General features: G+C 46.4%; 1 protein-coding gene across 2 annotated transcripts in view; it reads left to right on the top strand.

The window, feature by feature from the left end:
• The window catches only part of GALNT14 (polypeptide N-acetylgalactosaminyltransferase 14), a 613086-nt gene that overhangs the window by 489537 nt on the left and 110913 nt on the right, over positions 1-12636 (top strand). Inside the window, exons 6-7 of one of the 2 annotated variants that reach the window (XM_088444427.1) lie at positions 5485-5606; positions 7537-7624. In XM_088444427.1, coding sequence (XP_088300553.1) covers positions 5485-5606; positions 7537-7624 — 210 coding nt within the window. Of the gene's footprint in view, positions 1-5481; positions 5607-7536; positions 7625-12636 lie in introns of both variants that reach the window. The other variant, XM_088444425.1, reaches the window with a different exon arrangement.

Genomic DNA, 12636 nt, shown 5'->3' with positions numbered 1-12636 from the left:
GTCCTTTGGGGGGCTGTCCCATGGGTTCTGAGTCATTTCCCCATGTTTGCACCCCAAAATAAAGATTTTGCACTTCTTTTCACCTGCTATTGATTGGAGAATCTTTTTTGCTGAATTCAATGCATCGAGTTTCTGCTTAGGCGAAATCGTCCTGGAATTGAATTAGGAGAAAAGTATTTAGATGAAATTTTCGCAAAAAAACAGGCGAAAAAGGCTTTTCGCCTCTAACTAAATTCCCCTCAGTTAGTAGGCTACAAACTATATAGAGCACAATAGCTATATGCTAATATGCTATTACAGTCAAAGCCTGATAATCCAATCCCAGCCGCGGATTACGAAGCCCCCGCAATGCACAGTGCTGCCCAACACCATAGTCTCATACACCTTAAACAATGTGGCAACATCCAGTATAAACAGTAGAAAGAAATGAAAAAGCATCGGAGCACTGTAATTTTCCATTCTTTCTAGCCCAGGCTCATTGTATAATCCTGACAACCCTGCCTTCTTTTAGTGTATACCTCCTATTCAAACAGTTGCATAATCAATGCTGATTAAAGCACAAAGCAGTCCAGTAAACCCTAATTTTGTGCAAGATTCCTTGACGAGTAATCTCTGCTGCTAGGTCAAGCTATTACATTTCCCCCCATATGTCAAATGATATTTCTGTGTTAACTATCGATTATACTTGCAGTCAGGGGGATGAATGGAGGACTTTCCATTGCTACCAGTGCCTTCATTTTCGTCCAGAAAATAGTGTTGATCCTGAAACCTTCCTGACTGCAAGTGAATAAACATATGGTTATTGGTGCCAATACTTTTATTCCCATACCCCATGGTAGTAAATGCATGTATCTTGATGCCAGGAGGCACAGGGTCTTGCACTGGTAGAGCCTTTCATAATTGCCGGAGAGTGAGGTGCACGTTGTGTCTTTGCATCTTGCATTGTCTTCATGATTCGTTTGCTGTTTTGTAGCAGAGAAAGTTGGTGAGAACCTTCCCGCGATTGCATCACAGTCACTTGAAAATTCTTCTCAGCGGAACAAACTAAATTAGTTATCAAAATGATTGAGGCCTCTCCCGGCCTTTCATTCTCTCTGGCAAGTGTCACTTCCTTAGCTTGCGTTTTATTGAATTAACTTTGCATTTGCTCCAGACACCACAGTTGTTTAAAGTCATTTCTTTGTGTGCGGCTTCTTTCATGCATCACAATGATCCATGATCTGTTTTCTAGATGTACAGTGTAATGACAAGTGTTTATCAAAAAAAAATATATAAACAGAACAGCTTTCTCCTTCGGTATTTTGCATTATATTCTGTACATTATTCTTACTGCTGAGGTCTGAGAAGCCATAGAGTGAACAATGAAATCTTGGGCACGGGGTTTTGGAAATGATGTAGATAAACTAAACCACCATGAGATCATCATTTAGCACAAGAAGCCAGTGGGATGCAGTTACCGGCGGGCGCTATCCCGCCCGCCGATATCCTGACACACGCCCCACTACTAAATCCCGATACCCGGCATAGCGAATGAAGGTAAGCCAGGTGTCTTAGCGCGTAGCCACAGGGGGGGAGGGTTAGTGCAGGCTTGCCTACCCTCCCGATTTGGGTCGGGAGCCTCCCAAATATCGGTTGCCGCTCCCGACCTCCCAGAAAGGCAGGCAAGCCTCCCGGCTGCCGCCTGCCCCCCCGACTACCTACTAGTAACTCCCGCAGCGGGGGGCCCGATGAAGCGATTTGCGCTGAATTGTGTCATCGTGGCTCCTCCCCCTGCTTCACAATGCTTTTATTTTTGGCATTGTGAGGAGGGGGCGGGGCCCCGATGACGCGATCGTGCAGCCCCGCCTCTGGCCCCACCCCCAATGTGGATCCATTGCACAGCCACGGCCCCCGCTGTATGCAGGCAAGTATGGGTTAGCGTTAGGTACCCATGGGGGGACTTAGGGTTAGGCACCCCACCAGGAGGGTTAGGGTAGGGAAAGGGATGGCTAGGGTTGGGCACCACTAGGGGGGTTAGGGTTACGCATCCCCCCAAGAGGGTTAGGTTTAGGGGTTAGGTTTAGGCACTAACGGGGGGAGGTTATTGCGAAAGAAAGCTAATGGCTCACTCACCATCCTGTGCTTAGATAGGTCCACTGACAGCATCTCACATCTGCCACTTATGCACGCCCAGAAAAAGCGCGCTTTAACGGTCCCACACACCCGCGTTTGCCTAGCCCCCCGTTACCTCCTCCAAACGCTGACTACCTGTAACTCAATACGCAAATGAATCCTCGCAATTCAATCGCTGCACGTGTGCAGTGTGTCTTACACACATGCGCAGTGCGTCTTACACACATGTGCAATGGCTTATATAATCGGTCCATCTGCATGGATATTGGCACCGCGTTCATTTCTGAATCAGGCTTAACATTCAGAAGGACGCTTCAATGGAATTGCATGTAATGTTAATGTGTATAAACTCCTGGCCGTAATAACTGCAATAAGCTCTGATGTCACGTAAATCTGTACATTCTGATGTTTTTGCTTTAATAGGACCACTTATGCAATACATACAGATGTGTCTTCCTGTTTCTATTGTGCGGCAAATCGCGCCTTGTATGGTGCGAGTCGTGAGTTTGCGACTGGGTACGTGTGCTGCATTCACACCTGTGCTCCATAGGATCGCATGGTGCGATGCGTGCGCACTTTTTCCGCACTAGCGGCAAAGATACAAGCGGACACATCTGTACTTGCCAACTCTCCCTGATTGTCAGGGAGACTCCCTGAAATAGCAGTAATCTCCCTGACTCCCTGAAGAGTCCAGCAATCTCCCTGATTGCACCTTACCCCCATTATGAAGGTGTTATATAGGGTCTCATTCAGACCCGGTCGCAAGCGCCGATGCGCTCGCAACCGGGTCGATGGTCCCCACAGAGCATGCGCACAACGGAGCCGGCTCCGTTGTGCGCATGCGTGAGACCCGGCTAGCGATGGGCGTTCGTTGCTAGGGGTATCGTAGCAGACGGGGCGAGCTGTCGATGTTGAGTGACAGCTCGCTCTGTTTGCCGGGCGGGCCGAGGGCGTGCCCGGCCAACGGAGACGTTCCAGTTGGAACGCTTGCCGTTTGGGGGCGGCCCCACTGACATCATTGATGATGTCAGTGGGGAACTTCCTGCTCAAACAGAGCAGGAAGTTCTCTGGGGCTTACGAGAGCCCAGACCCAACCTTAGGGTCTGGTCATAAGCCATATCCCACAGCCTAGCGATCGACCAGAAGGCGGCACTTAAAAAAGTAAGTGGCCGCCCTCATTCAGAGCGATCGCTTGCAGCAAGCGATCGACTCTGAATGAGGTCCTAACTCCCCCCACAAAAAAAAATAAAAAATAATATATATATACACATTCAAATCATTAGTATAATTTCCCTGCATTGTTTATAGGCACAATAATCCCAATGGCTACATGCATTTTCTTAAAAGTGTCAGTGTGTTTTCATCAACAAGTACTGTAGGTCTCACGCACTGCTTTGGGGCTCATTTGCATTAGGATGTACTGTAAATCAGTTTTATTGTACGCCTCTCAGATGTAGCAGTACACGTCCACTTTAACGCCGCACTCATAGATGTTGCTTTCACCATCTCCCTGAAATGCTTTTTAAAAAGTAGGCAAGTATGGATGAAGCAATGTATAGCGATATAGTACAATTAGTCTGGCCAAATCCTATGATTTCGTTTCTAAAAGCTGGGGGAGGGGGTTCTCTCAATTGTATTGAACTTATCCTGCCCCTTTAATAGTAAACCTAATGAACCGCAGTGTGGTTAGCGGTAATTCTATTTCACAAAGCCCAGCACTCAGTCGCTGCATTTAAACTGTAAAAATGTGCTCTGTCTGCTGAAATATTTACTCTCTAATGTAAAAAATATTTGATTTTACCTCAGATTTCTGTGCCCTGTATACTGTAACTGCGCTGAGTTTGTGGCCTTTCGCATTTATCTGGTTATGGAATATCTGTGGTTTGGAGGACATTTTTACTTACATTATTGTCACTTCTGTGTTATCTTATAGTCTGATGGTGATAGCAGCCTAGGTCATACTTGCCTACTCTCCCTGATTGTCAGGGAGACTCCCTGAAATAGTAGTAATCTCCCTGTCTCCCTGAAGAGTCTAGGAATCTCCCTCATTGCACCTTACCCCAATTATGAAGATTATATATATATATACATTCAAATGGGATCATTAGTATAATTTCCCTGCATTGGTTAAGGCACAATAATTCCTATGGCTACATGCGTTTTCTGATAAGTATCAGGGTTTTTTCATCAACAAGTACATCCTACTATCTGCCTTTGGGCTTGTTTATATGTGGATGTCAGTCAGTTATATGACACGCCCCTCAGATGTAGCAGGACACGCCCACTTTACCGCTGCGCTCATAGGTGTTGCTTTCACAATCCCCCTGAAAAACTTTTTAAAAAGTAGGCATGTATGGCCTAGGTTAAAGTGTAACTGTGGTAATGGCGGCAGCCATATTGTGGGCTCAGTTAATATTACAACTGATACACAAGGAACTAGTAGTGACATCCTTCCAGCCTGAGGCACAGTAGGCATTAGGCGGCCATATAAAAATAGGGAATGCAGTTTATTTACCGGCGTCCGAAATGCCGGACGTCGGAATCCCGACTCTGTACTAAAGATAGGCGTCTAAATATCGATACCTGTCTTTAGCCAGATGACGAAACCCTGACGCCCAGCATCCCGAACTAAGGTAAGCGGGGACTGTTAGTTAGCTTTAGGCACCCCTGGGGGGGAAGGTTAGGGTTAGGCACCTGTCGGGGAGGGTTAGGGTTAGGCTAGGGGAAGGGGGGATTAGTGTTAGGCGCCACGGGGGGGAAGGTTAGGGTTAGGCTAGGGGAAGGGGGATTAGTGTTAGGCGCCACAGGGGGGGAGGTTAGGGTTAGGCTAGGGGAAGGGGGATTAGTGTTAGGCGCCACGGGGGGGAGGTTAGGGTTAGGCTAGGGGAAGGGGGATTAGTGTTAGGCGCCACGGGGGGGAGGTTAGGGTTAGGCTAGGGGAAGGGGGATTAGTGTTAGGCACCATGGGGGGGGAGGTTAGGGATAGGCACCCCCCCAGGAGGGTTAGGTTTAGGGTGAGGGAAGGGGGAGTTAGGGTTAGGCATCACTGAGGGGAGGTTAGAGTTAGTCACCAACGGGGGGTGGTTAGGGTTAGGTACCACTAAGGGAGGGTTACAAGGGGAGACGGGAGGGTTAGGGTACTTACCACCCCCAAGTCGGGATCCTGACAGTTCGGGCTTCCAGTATCGGTAATTAGTATGCCAGCAAGACATCCAGCGGCATTACATACTGATTCCTGATAATAGTTGTATTTATAAGTCAAATCAGTCAGATGAAGAATACTTTACAGTAGTTCAACACTCACAGATGCATTTATATGGTTGTATATTACTGCCGAGCTATGGATGATGGCTGTTTCTTTTACTCAAGCAGGTTTGATCCGTTCTAGAGTGAGGGGAGCAGATCTCGCTAAGGCCGGAGTTCTCACTTTCCTAGACAGTCATTGTGAAGTGAATAAGGACTGGCTTCCTCCCCTCCTGCAAAGAATAAAAGAGGTGAGATTTTGCATTTGGAGATTAGATTGGGAAGCAAAACCCAGATTTGCTGATTTCTGACTTTGAATTTATCCCCAATGTTTATATCCCCAGTGTTTATATTCCCAGTGTTTATATCCCCAGTGTTTATATTCCCAGTGTTTATATCCCCAGTGTTTACATCCCCAGTGTTTACATCCCCAGTGCTTATATCCCCAGTGTTTATATCCCCAGTGTTTATATCCCCAGTGTTTATATCCCCAATGCTTATATCCCCAGTGTTTATATTCCCAGTGTTTATATCCCCAGTGTTTATATCCCCAGTGTTTATATCCCCAGTGTTTATATTCCCAGTGTTTATATCCCCAATGTTTATATCCCCAATGTTTATATCCCCAGTGTTTATATCCCCAATGTTTATATCCCCAATGTTTATATCCCCAGTGTTTATATCCCCAGTGTTTATATCCCCAATGCTTATATCCCCAATGTTTATATCCCCAGTGCTTATATCCCCAGTGTTTATATCCCCAGTGTTTATATCCCCAATGCTTATATTCCCAGTGTTTATATCCCCAGTGTTTATATCCCCAATGCTTATATCCCCAGTGTTTATATCCCCAGTGTTTATATCCCCAATGCTTATATCCCCAGTGTTTATATCCCCAGTGTTTATATCCCCAGTGTTTATATCCCCAATGTTTATATCCCCAGTGTTTATATCCCCAGTGTTTATATCCCCAGTGTTTATATCCCCAATGCTTATATCCCCAGTGTTTATATCCCCAGTGTTTATATCCCCAGTGTTTATATCCCCAGTGTTTATATCCCCAATGCTTATATCCCCAATGTTTATATCCCCAATGGTGGTGACATGTTTATATCCCCAGTGCTTATATCCCCAATGCTTATATCCCCAATGCTTATATCCCCAATGTTTATATCCCCAGTGTTTATATCCCCAATGCTTATATCCCCAATGTTTATATCCCCAGTGTTTATATCCCCAATGTTTATATCCCCAGTGTTTATATCCCCAATGTTTATATCCCCAGTGTTTATATCCCCAGTGTTTATATCCCCAATGCTTATATCCCCAATGTTTATATCCCCAATGTTTATATCCCCAATGTTTTTTATATCCCCAATGTTTATATCCCCAATGTTTATATCCCCAATATTTATATCCCCAGTGTTTATATCCCCAATGGTGGTGACATGTTTACATTTTGGCTGCACAATTGGCCCATCCAAAAGCTGGAAATAACTGGGCAGTCACACACTCACCATTCCTATTATTGGCAGATATTATCAGCACTCAATCAGGTTGGATTCTTATGCCAGCCTTGATTCGGTCATGGTGCTACCGTGATTCAGCCATAGAAAGCCGTGCGCACTCCTGGTAGGTACAGGATGATTGCCATGAATTTAAGCCTAAAGGAAATACATAGTATACAATATAGTAAAAGAATACAGAATAAGTCTTATGCAGTAATTAGAGTACTACAATGGTGATTACTAATATTCTATAATATACCCCAATGAACATCATATAATGTACAATCACGCTGTTTTATGGCTTATTTACAGTTAATGTTTCTGTTAATATTTAGTTAAATATGTTGTAATAACATAGCTGCCAGTATTCTAAAATAAATTCCAGGGTCACTTTGTTGCCGGTCTTATGCCTTATGATCCCCATCTAGTTGATGGATAGGACTATTACATAATTAGTGGCTTATGAGTGTAGTTACTGCCATAGAGCACTAATATAGATGAGTGGAATCTTTAAAAAACTGCGCTGCAAAATATTTGCCTATTTCCACATTGGCCGTGAAAGTTCACGCGTTTCGCCAACGGAATGTGGCCTTCAGTGTTCCTAGTCCTACCCCAAAAACACCAGACAGGAAGTAGCAGTTGCAGATTTAATCCTCTCTGTATTTATTTTTAGGACCCCACCCGTGTTGTAAGTCCCGTCATTGACATCATAAACCTGGACACGTTTGCCTATATTGCGGCATCCTCAGATCTGAGAGGAGGTGAGTTCAGCTCTGCACACACCTGACAGACCCACGATTTTTATCTGACAGCTGAAATGATCCATAGAACACCCAATGTTCCGTGTGCACTGTCGGATCGACCTCCATGCACACTACATTTGTGTCACGATATCAGCACACGGGAGCGGCCAACTTAATGCTGCAGTCCAGATGCCGCGAATAACTTCTGACTGGATTTGAAGCTATCCTAGACCCAAGCTGCTGTCTGCACAGTGCGCAATAATCAGACTGGGGCCTGGGCAGCTGAGAATTGACACGATTATTGTATAGTGTGTACCCAGTTCAGTTTGAATCAGGCGCCACAATCAGATAACAAATTCTATACATCCAGCATTTACTGTTGGCCGATGGAGGTGGGACGTTTGTACCAAACAGATCTTTTTGCAGCCAGCATGGGACGGGTGTATGTCCCGATACTGATGATGACACTGTGGATGTAAGAACAGTGGGCAGGACAGGCTACCACATGCAGCCGCAAGGAATTTTAACATACACACCTGCATTCTTGCAATAGCATGATGTAGCAGGCAGACATCGATGGCCAAATGTGTAGACCTTAAATCTATTTGTACTAGGGATTTCGGACTGGGGCCTGAGGCGGGGCTAATGCACTCTATGTGGCTCATGCTGCATAGGACAGAAATGTAATTTTACTCACAAATGCAAAACGGTGCGTTGAAAAGAAGGATAATTTTGCTACGTTTTCTAAGCTGGTAGTAAACACTAAATGCCACCAACTGGGAAAGCCTAGCATACAGTGTGTGCTTGCAGACAGCAGGAACAATTGTGTTAGGCTTATGACAGTGGGTGTGGCTTCACAGTGATAACTTTAATGCTATTGTGTTAAACACGATGCTAAATAAAAAAAGATAAAATAATGCATTAGGTTAAGCTAGGCAATTGTCTAGGGCGCCAGTGGTTAGACATGCCTAAACTACTGAGCGAATGACATGTCACTCATCCAGTATTTTTAATGCACCTACAGCGCCCCCACATGGAAGAGCTGCAAGGTAAGAAGCGGCAGGGTAAGGGGAACAGCACCCGACGGAAGGGGGCACTTCTGAGGGCGGGGTGATGCCCCCAGAGCTTGAGCCAACCTTGATCAAATGCTTTACTTGCAAGAAATAGTACAGTATCTGTAGCACTAATCAGTAGAAGACATTACGACGGGGACTTAGTGCAGGAAACTTATTCGAATGCTTTAGGGTGAGGAAGGAAATGTTTTTCCCCTGTGAGGATAAATCGCCAGCAGCCGCACTCGGGGTTTCGCCTTGCCCTCCTCTGGATCAACACAATTAGAATTTATGAAGAGTTGGACCTTATGGTCCTGCGATTCCTAACCTTACTATGGGCCCAATTCAGATGCGAAAGCAACAGCGATATTTACGCAGATTGACCGATCGTTAGCCATTGCACATACGTTTAAGCCGCACTGCGCATGTGTAGTGATTGAATTGCGATAACGCTCCCACAGATGAGTCACTGGCAAAGTGAGTGATGGGTAGTCAGTGTCTGGGGGGAGGTAGCGGGTGGTGGTTCGAAAAACGCAGGCGCGTCAGACCATTTAAACACTGTTTTCTGGGCATCCATAGATTAGCCGCTGCGTTCTTGCTGGCAGCAGGAGAGCCGTCTATGTGCCTGTGGACTGGCTATACCTGTGGCAGCTTAGTCTTACTCAGGGGACTGATAGCCGCCTGATCTGCGCTCCATGTTTTCCGATTTTGTGCGTGAGCGGCGGATGCTAGATGCTTTCAGTGCGCGTCTCTAAGCGCTGGGAGGTGAGGGAGTCATTAGCATATTTTAGCAATTGAGATCCATGAACGATTGCAGCGACAATGGCGTTTGCGTCCACACCTGAATCAGGCCCTGTAACAAGGGGGCACTGTGGGACCCCAGAGCCGCCAGACCCCACCTCAAATCTGACCGCTGTGACTTCTCCCCTGTCCGCTACTGATATCATGGTACTGTCTTAACTGAGCAAGTTTTACTAACTTCAGGCACATATTGGTCTTTTTTTTATATTTTTAAACACATGCTTCATTTAATTTTGGCAGCTCCGGGGGGAAAACTCAGGCACCTGCTCTCAGCGAGCGCGGTAATAAATGGAGTGAGTGTAAAGAGACTGCAGTGCTGCTCAACACAGCTTTACCTTCTCCGGAGCAGATGTCTCTCCCAGCGCAATGTCAGGGAATGGGGCGAGCGAGCGGCAGGCAGGATCAGATTGTACATCAGCCTCACCGCGGGGTGCTGCATGTGGCCGGGAGATACAGCGGTGTTTACTAATAAGTGCCCATTGGGGTTTTACACCATCCTGATGTGTGTCCTTGAGCCGTACAATAAAGGATCTGTGTGTTTAGCACAATACAGTCAGGTGCATACATATTGGGACATTGACAGAATTTTCATATTTTGGCCTCTATTCACCACCACAATGGCTTTGAAATGAAACAAACAAGATGTGCTTTAACTGCAGACTTTCAGATTTAATTTGAGGGTAATTACATCCAAATCAGGTGAACGGTGTAGGAATTACAACGGTTTCTATATGTGCCTCCCACTTTTTAAGGAGCCAAAAGTAATGGGACAAACTAAACAATCCTAAATTTAACTAGGGGTGTGCACCGGCCACTTTTCGTGTTTTGTGTTTTGGTTTTGGATCTGGATCTTTCTTCGTGTTTTGGATCTGGATTGGTTTTGCCAAAACCACCCTTCCATGTTTTGGGTTCTGGGTTTTGTGTTTTGGATCTGTATTTTTTTTAAAAAAAGCATAAAAACAGCTAAAATCACAGAATTTGTTGGTTTCTCTGCTCCTATGCTATTATTAACCTCAATAACCTTAATTTCCACTCATTTCCAGTCTATTCTGAACACCTCACACCTCACAATAGTGTTTTCATGTCCAAAAGGTTGCACCGAGGTAGCTGGATGACTATGCTAAGCGACACGAGTGGGCGGCACAAACACGTGACCCATCTAGGAGTGACACTGCAGTGGCAGACAGGATGGCAGTTAGAAAAACTAGGCCCCAAACTGTACATAATGCAAAGAAAAAAAAGAAGTGCAAGATGGAATTGTCCTTGGGCCCTCCCACCCACCCTTATGTTGTATAAACAGGACATGCACACTTTAACAAATCAATCATTTCAGCGCCAGGGTCTGCCACACAACTGTGGCTGAAATGATTGGTTCGTTTGGGCCCCCACAAAACAAGCTGGCAATTAATGTGTCCCTGCACAAACTGGCTCTACGGAGGCAAGATGTCATCCTCATCCTCCTCATCCACCGATTCCTCACCCTCTTCAGTGTGTACATCCTCATCCTCACAAAGTATTAACTCGTCCCCACTTGAATCCACCACCACAGGTCCCTCTGTACCTTCTGGAGGCTGGTCTCCCTGGAAGAGCTGATAATTCATTTTGATGAACATCATCTTCTCCACATTCTGTGGAAGCAACCTCCTACGCCTTTCGCTGACAAGGTTCCCGGCTGCACTAAACACTCTTTCGGAATACACACTGGAGGGGGGGCAACTCAGGTAAAATAGAGCCAGCTTGTACAGGGGCCTCCAAATTGCCTCTTTTTCCTGCCAGTACAGGTATGGACTGTCTGACATGCCTACTTGGATGCTGTCACCGATGTAATCCTCCACCATTCTGTCAATGGTGACAGTATCATATGCAGTGACAGTAGACATGTCAGAAATTGTTGCCAGGTCCTTCAGTCCGGACTAGATGTCCAAACTTGGTCCTGCCTGCCCTGCATCACCGCCAGCGGGTTGCTTAGGATACCTAAGTTTTTTCCTGGCAGCCCCAGTTGCGGGAGAAAATGAAGAAGGAGCCGTTGACGTGTCACGTTCCGCTTCAGCTGACAGTGTGTTCACCAGCAGGTCTTTGCACCTCTGCAGGCTTGTGTCGGCCGGAAAGAGAGACACCACATAGGCTTTAAACCTAGGATCAAGCACGGTGGCCAAAATGTAGTGGTCTGATTTCAACAGATTGACCACCCTGGAATCCTGGCAAAGCGAATGAAGGGCTTCATCCACAAGTCCCACATGCCGAGCGGAATCGCTCCGTCTTAGCTCCTCCTTCACTTTCTCCAGCTGCTTCTGCAAAAGCCTGATGAGGGGAATGACCTGACTCAAGCTGGCTGTGTCTGAACTGACTTCACGTGTGGCAAGTTCGAAGGGCTGGAGAACCTTGCACAACACGGAAATCATTCTCCACTGTGCTTGAGTCAGGTGCATACCCCCTCCTTTGCCTATGTCATAGGTGGATGTATAGGCTTGTATGGCCTTTTGCTGCTCCTCCATCCTCTGAAGCATATAGAGGGTTGAGTTCCACCGCGTCACAACCTCTTGCTTCAGGTGATGGCGGGGTAGGTTCAAGAGTGTTTGCTGGCGCTCCAGTCTTCGGCACGCAGTCGCTGAATGGCGAAAGTGGCCAGAAATTTTTCGGGCCACCCAAAGCGTCTCCTGCACGCCCCTGTCGCTTTTCAGAAAATTCTGCACCACCAAGTTTATTGTGTGAGCAAAACATGGGACGTGCTGGAATTTGCCCAGATGTAATGCCCGCACAATATTGGTGGCGTTGTCAGATATCACAAATCCCCAGGAGAGTCTAAGTGGGGTAAGCCACTGGGCGATGATTTCCCTCAGTTTCTCTAAGAGGTTGTCGGCGGTGTGCCTCTTACTGAAACCGGTGATACACAGCGTAGCCTGCCTTGTAACGAGCTGGCGTTTCTGAGATGCTGCTACTGGTGACGCTGCTGCTGTTGCTGCGTAAGGTGATACATCTACCCAGTGGGCTGTCACAGTCATATAGTCCTTAGTCTGCCCTGTTCCACTTGTCCACATGTCCGTGGTTAAGTGGACATTGTGTACAACGGCATTTTTCAGGACACTGAGGACACTTTTTCTGACGTTTCTGTACAGTCTCGGTATCGCCTGCCTAGTGAAGTGGAATCTAGACGGGATTTGGAACCGGGGACACACT

This window comes from Taudactylus pleione, unplaced genomic scaffold, assembly GCF_031769625.1.
Source record: "Taudactylus pleione unplaced genomic scaffold, aTauple2 ptg000363l, whole genome shotgun sequence".
Lineage (NCBI taxonomy): Eukaryota > Metazoa > Chordata > Amphibia > Anura > Myobatrachidae > Taudactylus > Taudactylus pleione.
The sequence above is the reverse complement of the archived record's forward strand: the minus strand, read 5'-3'. Positions and strand labels throughout refer to the sequence as shown.